This window comes from Diabrotica virgifera, chromosome 7 (genome assembly GCF_917563875.1).
Source record: "Diabrotica virgifera virgifera chromosome 7, PGI_DIABVI_V3a".
In the NCBI taxonomy this organism is placed as follows: Eukaryota; Metazoa; Arthropoda; class Insecta; order Coleoptera; family Chrysomelidae; genus Diabrotica; species Diabrotica virgifera.
The window spans coordinates 228381397-228409080 of record NC_065449.1 but is presented as its reverse complement, the minus strand read 5'-3'; the positions used below and the strand labels follow the sequence as shown (position 1 = coordinate 228409080).

Here is a 27684-nt window from a genome sequence, read left to right as displayed (position 1 = left end):
TAAAGTACCTCGTATCACTTTTCATTCCATTTACTTTTTCTTCGACTTTTTTGTACTAAATGAGAAAAAAAACATGAAATACTAAAATTTCAGAATTATAACTTAAAATTAAGTGATTCTTATTTGTTGATACTATTTTTACAAACGTTTTTTTACATCTACATAAGTTTTCAGAGCAATTTTTACAGTTACATGGTGGTACAAGTCTGTTATTGGAGACATTAAAATTATATCTTTGGGTTTACATTATCTATATGATATCCATATAAAAGTGAAGCAAGTTCTTTTGCAGCATCATCATTGCATATAAAACGAGCATTTTATATGGCAGCCCCGACGTACACACAGTTGGCGTGCCTTGATGATGCTGCAAAAGAACTAGATCCACTCTTATATGGATATCGATAATGAGACTGAAGCCCCAAAAATTGTTAATTTTAATGCTTTCAAGAACATACTCTTAGTACCACTACAGTCGGAAAAATGAAAGAATACCCATGAACGAACATATAAAACACGCTGTATTTTCCTGTCACCGTGTCACAAAGAAAATTGTCCAGTGTAAGTACATGTAACAATAATTATTACATGTACTTGCGCTGGCCAATTTTTTGTCTCACACGGTGACAGGAAAATACAGCGTGTTTTATATATTCGTTCATGGGTATTCTTTCATTTTTCCTACTGTATGTAACTGTAAAATTGGTCCAAAAACTTATGTAGATGTAAAAAAGCTGAGATTTGCTGTATACCTCGATGCAGATGCATCAAAGAAATGTTTGTAACAATAGTATTAACAAATAAAAATATCTTCCTTTTAAGTTATATTTCTCAAATCTTAGTTTTTGATGTTTTTTTTTCTTATTTAGTATAAAAACTCGAAGAAAAAGTAAACAGAATGAAAGGTGATGCAAGGTATTTTATGATGATGTAATTATAAGAATTATGTGATAAAATTGTATTAGGATCTTCAAAAATGAAGATAACTAGATGAAGCTCAGTATATCTGTTATAGTAAGAATACAAAAAAAAAGTTATTGACAAAAATTGTAGGCAGCTTTAAACTCCACATTTTAAAATTAGTTACAATCATACAGGGTGTTCCATAAGATGGTAGCAGACCAAACTTATGTTTTTTTAAATGGAACACCATGTATTTTATTTTAAATTTGAAATCTGCTTCACTTCCACATCACAACAGTGTAAAGTTTTATTATGTTATACCCGGTATTTAAAAAGTTATAACCAATATTACCTGAAAATCGTATCAAGTTTAACTCCCTGTATAATTAAAAAGGAGTATAGGAACATTGATCTATTGTAACTATAGTTTTTTAATAATTGTTAAAAATTATAAAACATATTCGTTTTCATAATATTCGTTAAATCAAATACAGGTAAGTCAAAATGCAAGTATGTACATTATTTTCTTGGTAATTTTAAATAGAACACCCTGTATTTTATATCTCTATCGAAAAGTACTACTATCATATGTACTTCAAATTTTATGAAGTATTCCCTATACCTAAAGTTATCAGTTTTCTAGATATTTTTATTTTTTCATCAAAGTATTAATTTGGTAGATATTTTAACGTTTACCAATAATTATTGTGAATTGACCATGATTGATTTGTCAGAAACAGTATTGGGGTACACCATAAATTAGTAACAATTATTATTTAGTAATTCAGTAATTAATTCAGTTTAAATTAGCAATAATGAATTTTACTACTGATGAAATGGTAGATATGATCTGGATTTTGGAGGAATGCAATAAAAATTAATTACTATCAGCTAGAATTTATCAAGAACGGTTTCCAGATAGGCAGCAACCTAGATAAGATACATTTGAAAAATTGAAAGATCGACTTAACCGCACTGGTTCAGTGAATTATGAAAAAATGAACGAACAAAAACTAGTGTGACAGAGGAAAACGAAATGAGTGTGTTGATGGCAGTTACAGAAAACCCACACACAAGTATAAGGAGTATTTCCAATGAACAAGAACTTAGTTACTACTTTGTTCAAAACATTCTATCTAAAAACAAGATGCACCCTTATCATATTCAAAAGCACCAAGAATTAAATAATGATGATTTTCAGAAACGAATAGTATTCTATAAAGTTTTCAATCCTAATAGCGACATTAATAATATTGAAAAATATTAAAAATATTACTAAAAGATTTTTTAAATTGAAAACTTATTAAAAACATTTGTAAAATGGTATACATTTTTATTTTTTATTATTATTTTTATATTTGAATAGTATTTTGTGAATGGGCCTTAGAAAAAATTAATGAGCAGAGAGATTTTTTTGATTATGTCCTATTTGGTGATAAAGCTACATTCCATCGAAACGGTTCTGTTAATAGGCATAACTTTCACTACTATTCAACAAGGAATCCATACCACATAGTAACACATAGTCAAACAAGATGGTCTCTAAATAATGTGTGGGGAGGTGTCGTCGGTAACCATGTAGTAGGACCATATTTTTTGAAGATAACTTAAATGGTGAGATTTATTTAGATTTTATCGTAAATCAGTTACCGATATTATTAGAAGAGGTTCCACTTAATATACGTGAACAGATGTGGTTTCTACATGACGGTGCTCCTGCGCGCCACAACGAATTAGTACGTGGTGAACTTAATGATCAGTTTGGTGAAAGATGGATCGGAAGGGATGGACCGGTAAGGTGGCCCCCAAGGTCACCAGACTTTAATAAAATGGACTCATTTTTTTGGGGTTACGTTAAAAACGAAGTATATAAAATACCTCCAACAACAACGGATGATATGAAAAATAGAATCCGAATTGCATTTCAAAATATTTCTTTACAAATGCTTAGTAATGTAAGCAACTCTTTCAATGACCGCTTTCAAGTATGCATAGATGTTTTGGGAGGTCATTTTGAACACCTTACTTAAGTAAGATGAGTTAAAATTACTGTTGTTTTGTATTTTTCTATGTGCTGTTATTTTTTTTATTTTCCGTCGGTTATTTTTTATAAATTTTATTTGAAATAAATTGTTTTCTTTTCTGTGTCGTTATTTCGTTACTGAATTAATAAACAATAATGTCAAACTGTCAGTTTCTGACAAATCAATCATGGCCAACTCGCAATAATTCATCATTCTCTTTGCCTTATCCCTTTGCGGGGTCGGCTTCCCTAATTGCATTTCTCCACACAATTCTATCTTGGGTCATATCAATGTTAATCCCCTTACCAACATGTCCTGCCTTATCGCCTCCCCCCAGGTCTTCTTTGGTCTTCCTCTCCTACTCCTTCCAGAAATCTGCACTTTAGCTATTCTTCGTATTGGGTGATTAACGTCTCGATGTTGAACATGACCAAACCATATTAACCTATGCTCTCTCATTTTGGCATCAATTGGTGCCACACCTAGACTTCCCCTAATATACTCATTTCTAATTTTATCCTTCTTTGTCACTCCACTCATCCATCTAAGCATTATCATTTCCGCCACATGCATTCGTTGTTCCTCTTTCTTTTTCACTGCCCAACATTCAGTTCCCTACATCATAGCCGGTCTTATGGCTGTTTTATAGAATTTTCCTTATTATTGGTAAACACACAATTATTATTGGTAAACGTTAAAATATCTACCAAATTAATACTTTGATGAAAAAATAAAAATATCTAGAAAACTGATAACTTTAGGTATAGGGAGGTACTTCATAAAATTTGAAGTACGATCTTAGTACTTTTCGATAGTGATATAAAATACAGGGTATTCTATTTAAAATTACCAAGAAAATAATGTACTTGCATTTTGACTTACTCTGTATTTGATTTAACGAATATTATGAAAACGAATATGTTTTATAATTTTTAACAATTATTAAAAAACTATGGTTGCAATAGGTCAATGTTCCTATACTCCTTTTTAATTATACAACTTGATACGATTTTCAGGTAATATTGGTTATATAATAAAACTTTACATTGTTGTGATGTGGAAGTGAAGCAGATTTCAAATTTAAAATAAAATACAGGGTGTTACATTAAAAAAAAAACAAGTTTCGTCTGCCACCATCTTATGGAACACCCTGTAAGATTGTAACTAATTTTAAAATGTGGAGTTTAAAGCTGCCTACAAGTTTTGTCAATAACTTTTTTTTTGTAATTATTACTATAACAGATGTACTGAGCTTCCTCACACTAATCAATCACCCTGTATATAAATTATAATTTGTACGAGAAGTACGCGCGCGAACATTTTCCCTGTGAGCCGATCTTGCGCCTCAGAGCGCGCTATTAATATTATCTATATCTTGGCCAAAAATAAACCTACGAACATTTTTCTAAGCTCAAAATGTCCCTTTTGTGTGATTTTATCATTACTGTTAATTAAAGTATAAATGTTTATTATTCAAATTTGTTTAAAACCCTTTTAAACAAATTTGTTTGAAAGTTTATGAATTAACCTTTAAAATGAGACTTTGTGCTCATTTGCATGCGTAGAAGCAGAGTTACGATCGAAAAAGCTTCGAAAAATACTTATTATGCAATTTGCATTATGCACTAATTTTACAATATCTTGAATTCTAATTATTTGATTTGAAACAAAAATTATCTCTTAGTTTACGAGCTAGTAAACAATTAAATTGTTTATAACAACTTTTTGACCACTCGGGTAGAACTCCACCTTAGGAATTCGTAATTAGCAACCAAAAATACATGAGAACTACACTCCTTGCCAAAAGAATCGGGACACCTGAAAAATTGGTCATTTTTGATGTATCGAATCTCCTAAACCTGTTGTCCGATTTTAGTGATTTTTTAGTATGTCTTTAGTATGCCTTATTCTTTAAGAATCTCGATGTAGTAATACTGTTGCTGAACATGTAAATGTCATTATATACTGGGTGTAACAATAATACTGTGTTTTTTCCTCAAAGTTCAGAACGCCCTGTGGAATATTCTAGCATTTAAAAAATATTGAAATTAAAACTCAATTGTAGCCTTAGGCTTTCTTAACATTCTGCTTTATGACTCATTCACTAATGTTGGATAATCAAAAAGTTAGGTACTTTGACAACTAGCCATGTTCTTCATCAATACAGGGTGTTTCTAAATAAGTGCGACAAACTTTAACGGTCGATTCTACATGAAAAAATAATGACAGTTTGCTTTATAAACATATGTCCGCAAATGCTTCGCTTTCGAAATACGGGATGTTGAATTTTTTCTTACAAACTGATGATTTATTTATTGCTCTACAACCGGTTGAGCTAGTTATTTTACACTTTTTGACATACAACTAAAAATTTTATATTCACCATTGGCGTGCATGCAGTGTATATGACCCGTATGGACGCCAATGGTGAATATAAAAAATGCGCAATAACTACCTCTTGAAACCCACTAAATTTCATTTGCATATCTCAACCGGTTTTAGAGCAATAAATAAATCGTCAGTGTGTAAGAAAAAATTCAACATCTCGTATCTCGGAAACGAAGCATTTGCAGACATATGTTCATAAGTCAAACGGCCATTATTTTTCATGCAGAATTACCCCTTAAAATTTGCCGCGCTTATTTAGAAACACCCTGTATTGATGAAGAACATGGCTAGTTGTCAAAGTACCTAACTTTTTGATTATCCAACATTAGTGAATGAGTCATAAAACAGAATGTCAAGAAAGGCTAAGGCTACAATTGAGTTTTAATTTCAATATTTTTTAAATGCTAGGATATTCTACAGGGTGTTCCGAACTTTGAGGAAAAAACACAGTATTATTGTTACACCCGGTATACAATGACATTTACCTCTAGAGCAACACTGTTACTACATCGATATTCTTAGAGAATAAGGCTATAACCACTATAACGTATTAAAAAAATCACTGAAATCGGACAATAGGTTTCGGAGATTCGAGACATCAAAAATGACTCATTTTTAAGGTGTCCCGATATTTTTGGCCAGGAGTGTACTTAGGTTTGCTCATCAGAATTGAAAAGGCTACGGTGACCTCTATTTGGCGCGTACACTAATAATTAATGACATAAATAGAGAGGAATAATAATGTTAATAAACGTCTTTCTATTTCTAGGTGGTTTTGATCCGTTCCTTCCATGTAGTTCCCACCATATTACAAGACGTAGAGTGAACATTGATCATCTCCCCCCACCACCAAACTGGCAACCTACTGCTGCAACCAATGAACCCAATACAGCAAACAATGATGATGATGGAGGACCTCCAGATTTTCAGAGTTTAGTTAACGCATTTCTTTCTGTAAGGAACAGCGGGTCAAGAAGAATCGGTCCTCTACAAGCAAATAATGAAGCGGGTACCTCTACGAGTACTACATCGATTAATATGCCAAATAGCATCGATAGCATAGGAGCCTTTAATTTACCTCAGATATCTTCAATATTTTCATTGACCGACATGAATGGCGTAAGATTCAATTATTTATTTACACACAACCAAGCTTATATGGGATTATGTGATATTTCTTATTATTTTAAAGCAATTGAATCACCAACACATGAAAACTAAATAAAACAATAAAGCCTTAAAATCAATACAATAAAACAATAAAGCCTAAAAATAACAAATTGAAACTATGTAGTTGTTTTAAAGCCAAAACATAAAAAATTTCAGTGTAAAATGAATAATGTTTAAATTGTTCTTATTCTTTTATGTTTTTTTAGTAGTTAGTGTTACCACTCCTAGTCGCCAATTTGCATCGGCATACTCCCAATCAAGTTGTCAACATTTTGTTGTGATAGGTTGTTGCATTCATCAAGAGCAGCTTGTACTAGCCTTGCGGAGTTTTGAGGATTATCCCAGCTAGCTCTAATTTTTCTTTTAAGCATATTCCACAAATGCTTTATAGGGTTAAGATCGGGTGAGCAAGCAGGCCCCTCCAGAACAGTGATATCTTCTGCTTCAAGGAAGTCTGTAGTCTTTCTACTTGTATGTGGAGGTGCATTATTATGCATGAACATTAAATTTTCTACCATTGCACCTCTCCAGAGCCTAACTACAGGTTCTAGAATCAAGCCAACATTCCTGCGAGCTATTAAAGTTGGTTATTTACTTCTTTGATAAATTCGGTCAGACCATTTTGATGGAACGTGTCCCATCGAGTATCAAGGGTACGCCACCCGTGTTGGCGGTAGAAATTTTAGTTAGTTAAATAATTCTATCAATAAAACACTGAAAACGTTTTGTTTTCTATACTTCCACAAAATTTATTACAACTATGTGACTACAGCGTTTCGGCAGAGTGCCTTTCTCAAGTGATATAGTTTACAATGTGTTTGTCTCGAGTTGGTCATTCAGAATTATATCTGTTTTTTTCAGTTTATTAATTTCCATAAATTCTAAAAAAGATAGCTTAAGGCCTTTATTTTGGATATGCAGAATTTGAAACTCTTCATTGAAAGAATGATTATGATCTAGAAGGTGAAGTGCGTATGTAGAAGTGTCTGTTTTTCTATTGTTGAAAGCCCTTTTGTGTTCTGCTATCCGTTTGTCAAAAGTTCTGCCAGTTTGACCGATGTACGTTTTCGGACAGTCACCACAAGTTAGTTTGTACACATCACTCTGTAGTTGCTTTCTCTTTCGGCTTTTATTGTTCTTAATATATTTGCTTAAGTTGTTGTTAGTTTTGAAAGCTGGTGTTATTCCTTTCTTTTTTATGTATCTGGCTATTTTTGTTGTTATTTTGCCAGTATATGTGAGAGAGCAGAAGGTACAGGGTTCTTTCTGTGGTGGTGGATACACTAATTTCAGGGCTTTCTTATGGAGTTTTTGATTTAAGATTTTGTTAACTGTTTGTTCGTTATAGCCGTTGTTTACTGCTATTTGTTTAGTGATGTTTAGTTCTATCTCGAAGTTATTTTTTGTCATGGGAATTTCTGTCAGTCTATGTATCATGCTATGGTAGCCTGCTAATTTGTGTTGTGTAGGATGGGATGATGAATTGTGTATAGTTGTGTCAGTATGGGTAGGTTTATGATATATGGAGAACTCATGTTTGTTGTGTAGTCTGGTAATCGTTACATCTAGAAAGTTTATGGAGTTATTCTGTTCTGTTTCTATTGTAAACTCAATATTACTATGAAGTGAATTAATGTATGATAGAAATTGATCAAGTTGTCTGTTAATTCCTATAAAGCATACTAGTATATCATCCACGTATCTCCACCAATATAAGAACTGTTTAAATACGGGGCTTAGAAATTGTTGTTTCAAGTTGGTTCATAAATATATCTGATAGCAATGGGCTTAGAGGATTACCCATAATAAGTCCTGCACTATTGTTTGTGTATATTTGATTATTGAATTCAAAATAGTCTTGATTTATGCAAATTTCAAGAAGGTGTAAAATTTCAGATGCAATGATCGGATTTGTACTATTATGGTCTAAAAGATTTTTAACTAAAACAAAAGTTTCTGTAGGAGGAAAACTAGGAAAAAGATTTTTTACATCAAATGAAATTAGTCTGGAGTTGTTGGGCAATGGAAAATGTTGTATTTTATTAACTAGTTCTAGTGTATTTTTTACGGTGAATTTAGGTGAAAATTTAGTGTATTCTGTAATAATATCTGACAGTTTTTTTGAAAGTTTATATGACGGAGCTGTATAAAAAGAAACTACAGGCCTTATTGCCTGGTCAGGTTTGTGTAGTTTAATAAAAGAGTATAATTTAGGAGGTTGTGGGTTCATAATATTAAGGTGTTTCTGTTCTGTTGGATTTAGTATTGATTTTGAATTTTCAATGGCTAGTTTAATTTGTTTTCGGTATTTTTCTGTGGGGTCTTTGTTTAGTTTTATACTGTTTTGGTTAGTTAAACATTCTATTGTTTTGTTATTATAGTCTCTTTTGTCGATAGCAATAGTAGTGTTACCTTTGTCTGCTTTTGTAAATATTATGTCATGTTTTATTGATTTATTTTTAATTGAAACGGCTATTTGGTTTTCTTTGTAACATGAATTATTAGTTTCACTACATACATCGGTAATAGATTTTGCAATGATGCTTTTTTCTACGTTCTTGGCAGTTTTGTTTAACACTACTTCACATTCTACACCTAAATATTCTAAATTTTTTTGATTATTATGTTGAGGCAAGTTGTGTTTGAATCCTTTCTATAAAAGTTCTATTTCACTATTATTGAATTTAGTATCTGTTAAGTTTATAAATCTATTGAAAAAACTATGATTTGAAAAATTTGTTGTATGAGTATTGAGTTTTTTACTATTGCAAATTAAATTAAATTAAATTAATTGCATTGTGTATTAAATTTATTGTCGATTATATTATCTACTTCAGTTCTTACTTTAGAATCTAGGATGTCAAATTCTATATTATCTAATCTAAAATGTAATTCTGAATGACATATCGTAAGATAAACAGCTATAATATCTCGTTTTCTGTACAATCTCGTTTTCTAAAAAAGATAGCTTAAGGCCTTTATTTTGGATATGCAGAATTTGAAACTCTTCATTGAAAGAATGATTATGATCTAGAACAACAATAGATTCAACAATAGAAAAACAGACACTTCTACATACGCACTTCACCTTCTAGATCATAATCATTCTTTCAATGAAGAGTTTCAAATTCTGCATATCCAAAATAAAGGCATTAAGCTATCTTTTTTAGAATATATGGAAATTAATAAACTGAAAAATACAGATATAATTCTGAATGACCAACTTGAGACAAATAGCTCCCCTCTCCTCAACCTCTTCAGTTAAAGACTTTAAAAAGGCAAACCCATAGTAAACTAAATCACTTGAGAAAGGCACTCTGCCGAAACAGCTGTAGTCACATAGTTGTAAATAATAAATTTTGTGGAAGTATAGAAAACAAACGTTTTCAGTGTTTTATTGTTAGATAAAATGAACTTCCATCAAGTAACCGTCGAATCCATCAATTATTTAATAAAAAAATTAGTAAATATTTACTTTGTGATAAGTTGGGTCAGACCCATGGGTTGGACATCCTATCCTCAAGAATATTTATTATACCGCGCCAGTGGGGCTGTTAAAAATATTAGTAATTTTATTTAATTCACACAATGATAAAAATTAAAACAACGTGGTTAGACCACACAATTACGACGACACTGATGTTACCCTCGGTTGCCCAGTTGAAGGGTCTTTGAAGTGTGTCATTGTACCGCCAACCGATGGAACAAGGCAAGCCACTCCACGCTTACCATAAATAACCATAAATAAGGGATTTGTATTTGTTTAAGGATCGTAAATCACAAAATTTTAACACAAAGTACCAGGCAACACTCCTTATGGAAAAGTGGTCCCGGTCAAATTTGATGAAAGTTTGGTCAATGATACTTCTTGATGTGTATGTAGATTAAAAAAGTCCATGGCACCTGGGTCTGAATAACTACTATTCTCGAGTTACAGCCTTCTGAAGTTATTGCATTCGAGTGCTCGGTTTACGTTAAGTGCACTAATTTACGTCCAAGTGAACGAAAATATTTATTATTAGAAGAAGAGAAACTCATGTTCTTCATACATACTTGCGTGTTGTATATGAATTCGTGGTCAAAAATAGTTGGATCCTATTTTAGTCTTCAGAAAACCTCCGAAAAGTCTTCAGAAAACTAAAGAAGTGCGGTATAAAAGGTGCTGCTAGATCGATATAAGCATTATCATGTTTTCATGAATGCTTCTCAGTTATGGAATACCAGCAAAACTACAGTTCTGCCTTATCTTTAGAAAACTACTGAACAGTGGCAGATCTAGGGGGATGGGGGTAATTCCACTCGTAAAATGTTCCAGAATAATTAAAGAAAAAATTGTTGAAACATAAAAAAATACATTAGTTGACATGAAACTTGTCCCGCATATCAGATATAAGACAGGTAGAGAACATGGACTTGATTTCAATACAAAAAAAAAAAACAAAGTAAATGGTGGTTTGTAAATGCTATATATTATGTCTATGGAAAAATCGGGTTTAAATCATTTTCGACTATTCGTATGTCAACATTTTGCTGATTTCGGTTAGATGCATCATATGTCGTGTTAACTAACGACCTATCAGGATACTTAACATTGGGTTGATGTCTTGCAAAGCCTAAAAACCATAACACACTGGTGATATGAGCACAAGTACCTAGAGTTCTCGCACCAGATTGACAGGTACAGTAGTACCCGTTAATCGGTTCTTCTACAGGCTCATCTTTATCATTATCTTCAGCAACCGTATAGGAAATAAATACTTGGTGTTTTATAGCTTGCCGAAATCTAGAAAATATTCGAACTCTTATGAATCCCGGTTTATCCATATTCTCATCAATTTGAAACTCTTCGTCACTTTCTCTTATTATTTTATCTTGTATGTAAGATGGTGCCAGTTTAATTTGATATATCCCAATCGTAAGGTCTTTTAGGTAGTCTAAGTCGAAAACAGGAAAGTTAACAAAATCATGATTATGAAGCCTTCTCCATTGACCATTTCTTCTATATGATTATACCTAAGTATGAATATTATAGTTGTTATAAAAATAACCCTACAAAATTATTCTCCATAATATTTTGTATTAAAAAGCTCATCATCATTGGCTGTAGAACCCCTGGTGGACCTCGGTCTGTTCGAGAATCAGCTTCCATTCCATTCTATCCTCCGCCTTGTTTTTCCAATATCGTACTCTTAACACCCGTTAACTCATCTTCTCTGGTCCTTAAATCGTACTCTGGGCCATGGCCGTCCATACCCATGGGCAGGGGGGGCCGTGACCCCCCTGGCTTTTCGGGTGCTTTGAATTATATATGGTTATTCAAAGTATACAAAATATAATGTGCAACATCTTCACGTTTGCCACCCCCCTAAAAATGTTTATATGGGCGCCCGTGCTCTGGGCTTACGTCTTTTCGTCACACTATCCGCTCTTTGGTTATAAATGTGTTTTGATGGCTCCATCTCGTCCATTTTCGTTAAATAAAGTTATTTCATTAATTCTGGAACATGTTACCCGTGGAATTACCCCTATCCCCCCTATATCCGCCATTGTTCAGTAGTTTTCTAAAGATATAGCCGAACTGCAGTTTTGCTGGTATTGCATAACTGAGAAGCATTCATGAAAACATGATAATGCTTATATCAATCTAGCAGCACATTTTATACCGCACTTCTTTAGTTTTCTGAAGACTTTTCGCAGGTTTTCTGAAGACTAAAATACGGTCCAACTATTTTTGACCACAAATTCATATACAACACGCAAGTATGTATGAAGAACATGAGTTTCTCTTGTTCTAATAATAAATATTATCGTTCACTTGCCCGTAAATTAGTGCACTTAACGTAAACCGAGCACCCGAATCCAATAACTTCAGAAGGCTGTAACTCGAGAATAGTAGTTATTCAGACCCAGGTGCCATGGACTTTTTTAATCTACACATCAAGAAGTATCATTGACCAAACTTTCATCAAATTTGACCGGGACCACTTTTCCATAAGGAGTGTTGCCTGGTCCTTTCTCTATTTCACGTTGCGTTTAAGGTACTAGTACACTTTAGAAGACCAAAAATAGTCATTTTTTTCAAGAATTTTTTTCTCAGAACCTTTATTAAAAGTGAACATACAACTTTTTACATATTAATATCTAACTCTTAGAGAGTACAAAAAATATATCTTTTTTCATTTATGCACGTACACTAATATTGTAGAGGGCGCCAAAGTCGAGGTAACGAAAAATAATGGCGGACAGTTAATCTCAGGATTGTGATATCTGAATCAAAAAAATCGTACTGCATTTGAAAAAGGAAGGTTTCTTACGTGACAATTTACCACAATTTGACCAAAAAATAAAAAATAGATATTTTTTAACCCTGAACAACTGAAGAAAAACGGGCGATTTTTTCACAAAATTTTTTCAAATTTCCGTGAAATCTTTTTTGCGGAGGTTTTCACTAACGGTGGTAAATTGTCACGTAAGAAACCTTCCTTCTTCAAATACAGTACGATTTTTTTGTTTCAGAGATCCTAATCCTGAGTTTAACTGTCCGCCATCGGAACTACTTTTTTTCGAGGCCTCGACTTTGGCGCCCTCTACAATATTCGTGTACGTGCATAAATGAAAAAAGGTATATTTTTTGTATTCTCTAAGAGTTAAATATTAATATGTAAAAAGTTTCATGTTCATGTTTAATAAAGATTCTGAGAAAAGAAATCATGAAAAAATGCTTATTTTTGGTCTTCTAAAGTGTACTAGTACCTTAATCTATTTCACGTTGGATTGAATCCCGTCTTCATTTTATCTTTTTCTGTTACATTTTTTTTTTCACTCAGAATGTCGCTCCACGTTCCGTGAGTTTTCTTCTTTATATTATTTTAATTATGCATTCTGTATTTTTTTTGTTGGATATAATCATCTTCATACAGTTTTTATAATATATCAGAAACGTTAAGATTGTTGTATGAAAGACAGAAAAATAAACAATTTATTTTGAATATATTTTTAGTTCCAATTTACTAATATAAGACATACAGGATCTATTACAGGAATCAACAAATCCACTACGTCCGGATTCGACTTTAGAAGAACTCGTTAATCAATTTCAAGATGAACAGTACATCCCAGGAGAAAACCTTCTTGTTGACTTAATAATGCTCTTTGTGAGGAACTTTTCAATCGTGTAAGTAATTCTGTTATGTTTTTGTAAAGTAAATTGGCCCGTCTCAGACCAATTTTGACAGATTCATAGTAGGAAACCTATGACACAAAAATTCCTACCTCACACAGCTCAAATTAACTTGCCATTGCATAATTCTTTCATTAAAAAAAGAAGAATTATTAGAAATAGTTCCAGTGTATTCGCTCCGTGAGTGACCATGGTGGGGTACCCTGAAACGATGCCAGCGTGAGTAGCGGTGAAATATGACAATATTGGAGCTATCTTTGTAATGCCATTGTCATTGTTTGTATAAAAATTTTTATCAAAAATAGTAAATAAGTGTTAGTATTTAATAGGGAACTTGCTAAAATACAATTTTAAATTCGAAAAAAATGTTATAAATCACAACAAAACATAATTTAAAACATGTATCAAAGATATAAAAGTTTTGTTTGGCTTTCGTTTGGCCCCTAAAGACGATTCCACCCACGTAGTCTAGGCGCCAGAGGGGTCACCGTGTCCTTTTCAATTCTGATGGACAAACTCAACGGTTTCTTATGGAATTTTGGCTGCTGATTACGAATTTCGAGGGTGGATTTCGATCCGAGTGGTCAAAAAATTGTTATAAACAATTTAATTGTTTATAAATTGTTTATAACGCTCTGGTTCATAAACTAAAAGAGATAAAAAAAGAATGTTTCAAATAAAATTTATTCGTTAATAAAAAACGAAGAAAAAAACGTTTACTAAACTTAAATCCAACAATTAGAACTCAAGATATTGTAAAATTAGTGCACAATGCAAATTGCAAAATAAGTATTTTTCGAAGCCTTATCGATCGTAACTCGACTTCTACTTCATACGTTACGTATGCAAATGAGCCTTAGAAAGTCTCATTTTAAAGCCTCATTAATAGGCTTCCAAACAAAGTTTGTTAAACTACTTTATCTTCATTTGTTTTAAAGTTATACCCGTTTGAAGTTATAATTTTCTTAAAAAAATTGTACATTAATTTGTTTATAAGGGTTTCAAGTAAATTTAAGCTGTAAACATTTTTACTTTAATTAACAATGATAGAAGAACTCAAAAGGAATAATTTGAGCTTAAGAAAATGTTCGTAAGTTTATTGTTGGTCAAGATATCGATATTTTAATAGCGCGCTATGAGGCGCAACATCGGCTCACAGTCAAGTATTTTTCGACGCTTTATCGATCGTAACTCGGCTTCTACGCATGCAAATGAGCCAATATGTGATATCCATATAAAAATGTATCGACTTATTTTGCAGCATCATCATTGCATATAAAACGAGCATTTATGTTGTGGCGGCATACACACAATTGACGTTCCTTGATGATGCTGCAAAAGAACTAGATCCACTTTATATGGATACTATCCATTATGCACTGGATATCTATATGATATAGATTATATCTATATCATATAGATAATTAGACTCTAAAGCCCCAGAAAGTTTTAGTTTTACTGCCTACAAGAACAGACTTAGTACCACCATGTAATTGTAAAAATTGCTCTAAGAACTTATGCAGATGTAAATAAGCTGAGATTCCCTGTATATCTCGATTCAGATGCATGAAACTAAAAGTTTGTAAAAATAGTATTAATAAATAATATCAACTTACTTTTTAGTTCTATTTCTGAAATATTAGATTTTAATGTTTTTTTTTCTCATTTAGTACAAAAAATAGAAGACAAAGTAAATAGAATGAAAGATGATACGAGGTACAGTATTATAATTTAATTATTAGAATTATATCATAAAATTATATTAGGATCTTTAAAAAGAAAAATAAAGATAACGTATATATACATAGAAATTATAATTGGCATCGAGAAGTTAGCGTGTGAACTTTACGCGGTGAGCCGATCTTGCGCCTCAGACCGCACTATTAGAATATCGATATCTTAGCAAAAAATAAATTTACAAACATTTTCGTAAGATCAAATTGTTCCTTTTGAGTTCTTATATCATTATTGTTAATTAAAGTATAAATGTTTGTAGCTTAAATTTGCCTGAAACCCTTATAAACAAATTAATGTACAATTTTTGTAAGAATATTATTACTTCAAATGGGTATAACTTTAAAACAAATGAAGATCAAGTCATTTAACAAACTCTGTTTGGAAGCCTATTAATGAAGCTTTAAAATGAGACCTTCTAAGGCTCATTTGCATGAGTAGAAGCCGAGTTGCGATCGATAAAGCTTCGAAAAATATTTATTTTGCAATTTACATTGTGCACTAATTTTACAATATCTTCAGTTCTAATTGTTGGATTTACGTTTAGTAAACGTTTTTTTCTTCGTTTTTTTATTAACGAACAAATTTTATTTAAAACATTCTTTTTTATCTCTTTTAGTTTATGAGCCAGAGCCTTATAAACTATTTTTAAACAATTAAATTGTTTATAACAATTTTTTTACCACTCGGATCGAAATCCACCCTCGAAATTCGTAATCAGCAGCCAAAAATCCATAAGAAACCGTTGAGTTTGTCCATCAGAATTGAAAAGGACACGGTGACCTCTATTTGGCGCCTAGACTAACGCCAAAACGCGTCGTGACGTCATCCGTTTATATGTTTACATTCTTCCAAGAAAGTAAACAGAATTTTAAATTAGACGTTATAAACGTCAGTAGAAAATACAATTATGTGACGTTAAAAGTGTTTTTGATCGTTTGAACTATTCATAGTTCCCTATTGTTCTAATAATAGCCAAAATAGTAGATGTAGTGTTCATAGATCTTCAATAATTACATATAAATTAGACAACAGATTTAAGCTAGGAGGAGTAAACTCAAAAGACAGATTCACACCCAATAACGTCATTATAAAAATCACCAGATTCATCTTTTTTTTTTTTGACCATATCGGTAATTCTTCGACGGTAATTCAGTAATCAGTATCGGACAACTTTAAGACTGATAACAATAATACGCCGCTAAAGAGTTCTGAAAACATGTTTTTTTAAGAAACACAAAAAATTGCCGATATAACTTAAGAGTAAACAGTAGCGATCAACAGGTAGCAACAAAATATAACTTCGGGAGATAGTATCATAAACTTTGGCAACAGTGGTAATCTTTGACATTATCTAAGATTAATATTTTGACAATATCATAGTCGCGCTAAATGGAAGCAATAGAAGACGATTTTATTATTAATAAACAGATATTTATAAAAATAAACCAAAATGGGTGAAAATTTTATATTAAGATAGGTATTTAGAAAGGTATTTGCATGAAATATCTAATAATAAAACAATAATAAATAATCATTTTTTGTTGTGAAGCGAAACAAATTTCGATTTTCGCATAATTTTGGCACGGTTTTTAATGGAAAAGGTTCCTCTTGGAAGGTTTCACTTTATTTTTCGTTTCATTTACTTTTTCCATTTTGTTAAACTGTTGATAATATTTTTAGAATAAAAAATCCTCCTCAAACTTTATATACTCGCATTAGAATTCGAAATATTAGTATTACGTAAAATATATTTACCTACCTACATAACTAAAACTCACAATTAACAACAATCTATTCTTTCGAAGATGCCAACAACTTATACAACAACAAAATTTGTTGTTGTTGTTGATATATTTAATATATAATAAATGCATTATCAATAAACACTACTTTCCTATGAAACAACAAAAACGAATTCTTAAATTAACACACTACTGCACTGAACAGATATCGATAAAGATGACAGAACAGACTAGAGAAAATCTGACGCAGGTTTGTCAAAATGACAGTGATAATTTCTCTATGTTGCCTAATTAGTTATTTAGTTATAATATGTTCGATTTCTTGTTAGAAATAAAAATTTTTAGTAGTTCCAAGATTACACAAAATCTAGGCATGGGATAAAAAAGTTTATTTGAAGAAAGTTTTTTTTTTCTTCTTAATGGCGGTACAGGCTCCTTTTTTCAATATTTTATTTAGTTATAGAGTAATTTCCACGTACTAACATATTTCTGAAATTGGGCTCTGTACCGCCATTCTTTATTATATTACGAATATGTGTGCCAAATATCTCGACAAAATATTCAAAATTAGAGCCGCAATCTTGGAACGCGTTTGTTGCTACCTGTTGATCGCTACTGTAGCCGCTTAATTAATCTATGAATTTTAAATATAAATAATGTCAACATTTCATAATTTAATGGAGTAAACTTGCTTGCGGTTGGACCTATTATAACAAGCAATACAGCGGGGTAAATTTTAAAGTACTTCTAAAGGTATTAAGAAAATATCAATTTATTTTTTATTTTTGTTAAATTAATCAAGATAGCCTTAAAAATAGAATAGAAAATAAATATTATGCTTTATTATATATTTTTTAAAGCTATCTTGATTAATTTAACAAAAATAAAAAATAAACTGATGTTGTCTTGATACCTTACAAACCCATTTTATTTTTAAACAATCTGTTGAATATACGACAGAAGACAACATCCACAACTATAAAAAATGTACGGGGTGCTATAAAAAAAAATTAAAGTCAGGGGTTGTAACTAAGGGATGAATATTTAGGGAATGATTTTTTTCTGCGCCATATTAAGGTGTATTACAAATGGAATAGATCAGTTTTTGCCTCATTCGAAAATCTCTATTCGTTTAAGAGATATAGCCTGGAAAAATTAGTCTGGGACACATAATTGACAAAAATAAAAAATAAACTGATATTTTCTTGATTACTTACAGTGACCGATTTTATTTCTAAACAATATGTTGAATCGACGATAGAAGACCCCAACCATAATTATAACAAAATGTACAGGGTGATATTAAAAAAATTTAAGTTAGGGGTTGTAACTAAGGGATGAATATTTAGGGGATGATTTTTTCTTCGCCGTATTAAAGTGGAAATAGTTTAATATTAAAATGGAATTGAACAATTTTTGTCCCTTTAAAAATCTCTATTTTGTTAAGAAATCTAGCCTAGATAAATTAGTCTGGGACACTTAACAAAAATAAAAAATAAAAGTTAGGGGTTGTAACTAAGGGATGAATATTTAGGGGATGTTTTTTACGCCATATTAAAGTGTATTACAAGTAGAACAGATCACTTTTTGTACCATTCGAAAATCTATTTGTTTAAGAGATATAGTGTGGCTAAATTAGTCTGGGACACCCTGTATATATCGAATAATGTTGGAACATCGGTAATCGATTCTACAATCTCTCAAAGCTCTTAAGATGGCTACCATCTTGATAGTGTCAAAGGCTTTTTTGTAGTCAGCAAATACTAGAACTAGCGGCCGGTTGCACTCCACAGTTTTTGTTCTTCACAGTTAACTAATAACTATCGTCAACTAATAAATTGTTTTTTTTTTTAGAGATATATTGTCACTATACGGTGGCAGTGTGGAACCTATAAACAGACATGTTCGTGTGCTCAAAGCATTTTTCCGGACCAGAATTTGTGAGTCAGATACTACACCGTCCGGTATTGATAGAGGCATCGATAGAATTATAAGGGAATTGCAACCATTCTTAGAAAATTTCGTAAGTAAAGTATTTTTTAAATAAATCAAAGAAGAAAACGGAGAAGTGCAAAATAATAGTATACTCCAGCTAATAAAAAATGAAATGAGTCATACGAGTTATTACTTCGGGCACCTTCACATGACAAGCTAACGCGCGTTTTGAAGAAGCGTGATTACAACTACATATACTGGGTGTTTGATTGGGAAAGTAACAAACGTTAACTGTAGAAAGAGGACACTTAGGCGGTCTGAGAAATACCACACTTAATGGGTTTTACTTCATTAATAACAAAGATACTGGGTGTTTTATCTATTTTGCCATTTTCTACGCAAATTCTATTTTGGCGCGCAAATATTCTTTAAAGTGTAAAATAAATAAATTTATTTAAAATTATAAAAAATCCAGGTCCGGATTAAAAAATATTGGAAAAATGTTCCGATCCACAAACAACACCCTGTACATTAATTTTTTTAGAATGGATTTTGCATTTGAAAATGGGATGAAAAACTAAATGTAGTGGTATACTTTGAATTTTCGGCAAAATGATTTTCTGGTAAAATTTTGAATTTAATTCTGAAATTATGTGAATTAAAATTAAATATGACTTAATTTTAATTATTACCATTATTTAATCTAAATTGGTACAATATTAACATTTTGACACATAACAATAATTTTTGATGGTGGTAATTCTGAATAATAGTCCTGTCGCCAGGGGGTACAACGGTCTCCTTAATTCAGATGGACTTACTTAAGTTTTTGAAGATGTTCTTCTTTAGCGGCGAATCGAGTGAGGGTAAAATTGTACATAGATATGCGCGCCTGCGCACACTGACAGTATGTAGTTCTGACAGTATGTAGTTCATTGCTAATCTTTCAAGATGGTATGTCTGTATCTGTAACCGTGCAAATAAGTCATTAAAAGAATATATTAGTGTTTTTAGGAAATGTATTATTTATTATAATTCTTGTGTTTTTGGATTTGTGTTTCTCTGTAGTGAAATAATAAAATATTATGTAAGCATAACATTTTTACACTATATGTCGCCGTGTTGTGTAATTATATCCCAAACTTACATGTCAATTCCTAGGGCCTCGCTGGAGTAGTAGGTAATCCGTTAGCTCTGAGATTGGAATGACGCGGGTTCAATTCCTGGGCGATTCATATTTTTTTTTTATTTTTGGTTGTTTTAATAAAAATTTTTTGAAAGTGGTAGATAAGAAAGTTAGTTTAATTTTTAAATAAAATAGAAATAGAAATAACCTTTTAAGTATATTTACTTCGTTTAAATTACCTATTATAAATATAATAGAAGAATATCTTCTTACGTGCGTACAAAGTACACACACATTCTTTTTTTTATGCATTTTGATCCCTTAGAACACGATTTTTTGGGGTAACAGTTGATCCAGATGTCGATAAGATTGTTATAAACAAAGAACTTGAAGAATTACATAACAGCGATTTTTCGCAAAACAAAACATTTTTTTGTATTTTTTGGGTGATTCTCAGCAAAAAATGCGCAATAATTACCTCTTAAAACCTAGTCAATTTAATTTATCTGTATATCTCATGCGGTTTTAGAGCAATAAATAAATCGTCAGATTGTACGAACAAATTCAACATCCCGTATTTCTGAAACGAAGCATTTGCGAACATATGATTATAAACCTAACGGTCATTATTTTTTCAAGCAGAATTACCCGTTAAAGTTTATCGCACTAATTTAGAAACACCCTGTATTGATGAAGAACGTTGCTAGTTGTTAAAATACCTAACTTTTTTATTATCCAACATAAGCGAATGAATCAAAAAGCAAAATATTAAGAAAGCCTAAGGCTACAGTTGAGTTTTAATTTCAATATTTTATATACCCTAGAATATTCCACAGGATGTTCCGAACTTTGAGGAAAAAACACACTATCATTGTTACACCCGGTATAAAATAACACTTACCTGTTTAGCAATAATATTACTACAGCGATATTGTTGAAGAATAAGGCTATAACATATTAAAAAAATCACTTAAATCGGCCAACAGGTTTAGGAAATACGAGACTTAAAAAATGACCAAATTTTTAGGTGGGCCGATTTCTATGCACGTAAGTTTATTAATTTTATCAAAAAATGTATAGAACGTTTTTTGCTTATAATGAATGCTTTTACCAACTGTTGCGGTCAAACTATAATAAAAATTTCCACCCTCGAGATGGGTGGCAACCACCCCCATGGTAAAAGCGCCTTTTGGCATGATCTAGATTTTGATCCTTGGACTATCCACTACTTATTCTCAAATTTTCAAGTAAATCGATCCATTCTGTAAAAATTGCGAGGTTTTGTCCTATTTTAAGCTTCATTACTTGGACTAGTATGCGCGCCTACTCGTTGTATTTCAAATGAGAAATGCATTGAAAACATCATTCAATTACTGTGTTTATAACTTTGTTTAACAATAAAAAAAATTAATTTTTAGCAATGAAAGTAATCAAAACCGATAGAATTTGACTTGAACTTTCAAATGCGATAAGCAAAGTTGCTATTTTATATTTCAATCAAGAGTTATTAGGGTTCAAACATTGCAATTTTTCGAATTTTTGAAAGTTCAACCGTGGCGGGCATGATATTTTTTATGATAATTTATTTATTTATTTTATTTATTTATTTACTTATTTCCCATTAAAAATAGTTTATTATAAAAATGCCACAATGAAATAGCTTCAGAACAATATTTTTTATGATTTAAGTTCAGATTTGCATCCTTTTTTATCATAAATGTTTTATCACTTTCTCAGAGATCCATTATTGTTTTTATTGTATTATTATTGTATTGTATTACTATATTGTTTCTATTTAATTTTGTATTAGGAATAGGATTGTATATTCTTTATTGCAACTGGCTGAATGACTAATGTCTATGGCATTAAATAATAAAAAAAAAGTTCAACCTTGCTTATGTCGAAAACTATGCATCCTACGAAAAAACTTCTAAAAACATTTTTTGCTTAGAATGATCCATAAAATACAAAAAAATGTTTTGTTTTGCGAAAAATCGCTGTTATGTGATTCCTCAAGTTCTTTGTTTATAACAATCTTATCGACATCCGGATCGACTGTTACCAAAAAAATTCTTGTTCAATATAACAAAAATAAGAAAACTTCTGTTGGAGTGAAAGTAAAGAGAAGGATATACTCCAACAGAAGCAAGGAAAAAAAAAAGAAACAACTAGAGTATAGAAGTAATGGAACAAAGTGAAGAGAGCAGAAAATAGCTTCTCATTGGAGAAGCCGAAGTAGGAAAAAATACTACTTTGCAGTAGTACTGAAGAAAGGGAATAATAAGGGATAGAAGTAGAAGTATGAAGAGACAGAGGCAAACGGAATAGAGTTGGCTAGCAAGAGATGCAAGAGAACAACTTGACACTCAAGGATGGATACGGCTCGTTTGAATGCCTGTCGAAGAACAGTAGCTCTAAGTAGATAGTAATGATGACTAAAAGATGAAATAATAAAATAAGAATAATGTACTGAAAATAAATGAAGATGAATAATTTCTAAAGACGAACAAAATAAATAAAACTAACAAATCATGGGCGCCATGAAAATGATCTTCGATCATTCTCCCAGGAATCTTACACTGCTGTCAAATATTAAATATATTAAACCTGTAATAATGAACATAAAGGAATAATAAAAATAAATGATATACAAAATAAGTAAATATTTATTAAAAATAACTACTAGATGTTTGACAATCTCTGAGTTAACCAAAGTGCATATTATGTGACTCTAAAATGACATATGTTATACTTTAAAGATGATATTATACAATACAATAACACTAATGTTATTTTTTACAAAATTTAATACCTCTTGCTTACATATAGGGTACAACTCACATGAGTCTTCTACCAAATGGTTATAGTACGCCTGCTACGTACCACTAAATTGAAACCGACAAAGATGAAAATAATACAAATAGATAGGCCCAAGCCTCACTAAGAGAAAATACAATAATGAATAAGCAAAGTTAAATATACAATGAATGAAAGAGAAATGTAGTTGAGATAAATACTGAAACGATGACCTAAATTAACCGAACAAATGGAATAAAGCGAATAACAATAAAATATTTGGGAAACAAGCAAGTAATATTACAAAATAAATATCAAACCAATAACGTATAGAAACCTAATTTTCTAGGCTTATTACCTTGTGCACAATGTAACGTACCATATGATCGTAAATAAGTTTGGGAACCTAATACATTAATAAACAAATATGTTATATAAAAAAAATACAGGCAGCTAAATCTGAAAAAATATTAATAGACATAGTGCATTACCAAAAGTCCGAAATATAAAACACTATAGTTACTCAAATCCACACAACCTTAAATGTTCCCAAACAAATCCAAATGACTCCTAAAAAGTCCGCTACTGCATCCCAAAATGAACACCTGGGTGGTACGAAACGGTACCTCCTATATGTCCAGGTGTAGAATGAAAATCAGGGGCAGGAACGCCCCAAGTGTTTCCCAAATGACATACTCCCAATGGTGACTTGACTGGAGCCGGGCCAAAATACATAAAAAAAACTTGGGTAAGTCCATCTGAATTAAGGAGGCCGTTGTACCACCACTGGCGACAGGACTATAAGTACTTTAGTTTTGAATAGTAGTTATTATCTTGCAAATTTTCGTTGTTTTGTTTTAATTTTTAGATACGTTGTTGATTAAAGTGATGCATTTTTTACCGACTCTTTATTATTTATTCATTATTTAAAGATAAATATTGGCTATAAACTATTTGTCACAAATCATAAAAGAACACTGAAATGTTAACATTTTACCAATTTAGATTAAATAATGGTAGTAATTAAAATTACGTCACATTTTAATTTTTTTCTACTTATAGCTCTCACATATCGCCCAATTCCAGAATTCAAATTTAAAATTTTACCAGAAAAATCGTTGTGCCAAAAATTCAAGGTATACCACTAAATTTGTAACGGGTAGTTCTTTCAAGGACGACAGACTCAGTAAAACACAAGTTAAAAATAAAGTAAATATATTAAAGATAATTATATACAGTTTAAAACAAATAAAATAAAATATAATTCCGTCTTCTGCAAAGGAAAAACAATATTAAACTTTATTACAGTTATTCGATCATAATAGCAACATTAAAATAATACGATAGACAGTATATTTATATACAATAACAATCTCGCTACGTTAAATCAACATAGCCCTATATTCCGATCCGGAGATCATTCCTCGCTACTACCGCCTACTGCGATAACGATCATGGCAAGACCCACGTCACTACTGTGGCGTCCGCCTAGGCATAGTCCCACCTCACATACGGTGCATCTTTTGCCAAGCCAGCTAATGCTAGTTCAATACGCTAGCAGCAGCTGTTGAGTCATGGTTAGTTCAATTCGCTAGCCACGACTGATTTTATCATTCTCCTGGCTCGCCTTAAATATGCTCTTGCTGCCACTACTTCGATTTCCCCCACCGGCGCTATGCGCCAACACGGATGCTCCTCCGGTCGTCTCGTCTCCGGTCTCTGCCGGACAAGCTCATCGCCTGTCGTGGCATCACATCGTTACAAATTTAGTTTTTCATCCTCTTTTCAAATACAAAACCTATTTAAAAAAAAATAATGTACCTACAGGATGTTTTTTTTGGGTCGGAATATTTTTCTAATTACACTGTTCTACAAAAAAAAACTTTTTCTTTTTTTCTGACTATCTGGCACTTGATTATCAATGATTTTGGTCTCCTAAATTCAGATTTACTTTCAAAATTTCTCCATCAGGCACCGTTTTTGAGTAATTTGAATTTTTGTTTGATCCATTATTTTACAAAATACGCCAGTGGAATGAAAGACTTTTTAAGGCATGACCAACTATACGTGGGTTAACTGATGCCAGCTATTATATATTACGAAAATATATTTAAAAAAAAATATTTGTGTCCCCTACACCTTTCCTCCTTAGACACCCCACGTGAGAATAATACACATTTTACGTATGTTTTTAACTGCTGTATATTTAACATGAAAACTAAAAAGTTTTTACAAAATATATTTTTTTAATACTAATAGAATATGTACAAAGATCGAAAAACATAATTTCACAACATTTTATTTTTTTCTTTTGTATTTATCGTCGCAGTCTCTTTTAAGATTCCAGCAGTAGTCTGCAAGCATTGACGGTTGCCATTTTCCCTCGTACCTTTTTTCCATTGCCGCTATCTCTTGATGAGAGCGTTCTCCATGCTCAACTGATACTTTGCTGCAATCATCTGGAAAGTAGTCTAAATGGGAATGCATGAAATGAACTTTCAAAGACATATTACATCCAATATCTTTATATGCATTTAACATTTCCTTAACTACATCTTTATAGTCTTCAGAACGATGTCTTCCGAAGATATTAAGTTACCGTTATGAAGTAAAACAGCTTTTAAGCTTGTTTTAGATGCATCTATGAATAGGCGCCAATCAGAAGCTTTATATGGTCTATCCAGGGCTGTCATTAGGCCTCTGATGTCCTTACAAAAGGTCATGATGTCATCTTTCTAAAAACACTTGACAAAATCAAGCTCTCTGTCTCTATAAACTGTTACACGTGTGTTTGGCTGTAAAAGCTTCCATTCTTGCAAACTTGAACTCAGAAGCTCTGCCTTACTCTTACTTAGACCTAAATCTCTGACTAAGTCATTCAATTCACCCTGAGACAAAAGATGCGGTACTACGTGTTTAGAAGGCTCATATGTTGGGTCGGATGCAGACAAGGGCTCTTCATTCTTTGAGTTATTTCCCCCCGCAGAAGTGTCCAAAGGTGTTTCTTTTTTTGTTCCTGGCATATTCTCAGTTACACCACGGATTTTATCTTCATCACGGGGAACTGGTGGTACAGGAATTTCTGCATTATGAGGTACTGGTCGTATAGCAGAAGGTACGTTTATGGGGTATCCTATGTGTTGTTTAGACTTCCTGCTAGTAAAACCCCGTACATTTGTTAGACAAAAGTAGCAATCTGTAACATGATCCTTGGGCTCGCGCCATACCATTGGAACACCAAAGCCCATCGAAACAGGTTTTCCATTCCACCACTGTATCAACTTCACATAACAGTTCGCACAACAAAAATGTGGCGCCCATTTTTTATCCTGATCACCAATGACACAACCAAAATATAGTTTGTAGGCTTTATGTACAACTGGAGACATTTGTTTTCTGTGTCTTTCAAAAATGTATTCACCACAAATATAGCAGAAACTGTCTGGGTTATTGCGGCACTTATAACGTGACGACATTTTCTCGGACACTTAACACACTTCACAACTTTCTATAAGAACGAATTAGATGAAACTAACCCCACCCATATGGTTACATTAGGTTTTATAAACTGCCATGCGCTCATGCGCACTGGGTTAGAGGTACCGCCTCCGCCTTGTCGAAAGTTCGTGCTATTATTATTAGATCCCTCTCTTTTGTCTGTCCTATTGTGTTGTGAGGATTATAATAATCCCGAAAATATAGTTTTAGGTATATTTTTGCCCTTGGTTACTAATTTGGTAGAAATTACCAGGTAGATATTATCCTACATAATTGTATTTTAATTAGGGTAATTTTTACCTGAATTTTACCATAAAATACTAAATATCTCCAAATCTGTGCCTGATAGAGCAATTTAAATCACAGATTCTGATTTAGAACGAAAAGGCCATTTAGGATCAATCATCAGTACCCCAGAAAAAATATTTTGTAGAACAGTGTTATTTTTAACTCGGCCCTGGATTTTTTATAATTGTAAATAAATTAATTGATTCGACATCTTAAAGAATATTCGCTTGTTAAATATAAAATGAATATATAGTGTGGTTAACAAGATGTAAGTCGTAGTTAAATTTTTTTCTACTTAGGGCTTCGCAATTCACATAATTTCAGAAGTCAAATTAAAAATTTTACCAGGAAAAACATTTTGCCGAAAATTCAAAGTATACCACTAAATTTTGTTTTTCATTCTCTTTTCAAATGCAACATCCATTTAAAAAAAAATTAATGTACAAGGGTGTTGTTTTTGGGTCGGAACATTTTTCCAAAATTTTTAATCTGGACCTGGATGTTTTACAATTGTAAATAAATTAGTTTATTGTACACCTTAAAGATTATTTGCGTGCCAAAAATAAAATGAATATACGGTGTGGTTAAAAAGTTATGAACCAAATAAGAAAATGGCAAAATAGATAAGACACCCAGTATCTTTTTTATTAATGGAGTAAGACCCATTAAGTATGGTATTGTTGAGACCGCCCAAGTGCCCTCTTTCTAAAGTTAACGTTTGTTACTTTCCCCATGAAACACCCTGTATTTTATTTAGTCCGTTCACATGCTAACGCCCGTGTGTACGTTAAATGCTTGTCATGTGAACGTGTCCTTACATGTATCGTATAGTCTAGCTATCTTCATGATTTTTATCCCGACGAGCAGTGGCGGCTCGTGAGTAAGAATATCGGTGGG

At 32.0% G+C, this 27684-nt stretch overlaps 1 protein-coding gene across 13 annotated transcripts in view; it reads left to right on the top strand.

The window, feature by feature from the left end:
* LOC114344023 (large proline-rich protein BAG6) overlaps positions 1-27684 on the top strand; it is a 116384-nt gene that overhangs the window by 66008 nt on the left and 22692 nt on the right. For 11 of the 13 annotated variants that reach the window (XM_050655292.1, XM_050655288.1, XM_050655281.1 and 8 more), the window contains 3 exons: positions 6085-6434; positions 13514-13659; positions 18999-19167. In XM_050655292.1, the coding sequence (XP_050511249.1) occupies positions 6085-6434; positions 13514-13659; positions 18999-19167 (665 nt within the window). The remainder of the gene's footprint in view (positions 1-6084; positions 6435-13513; positions 13660-18998; positions 19168-27684) is intronic. The other 2 variants (XM_050655286.1, XM_050655283.1) reach the window with 1 other exon arrangement.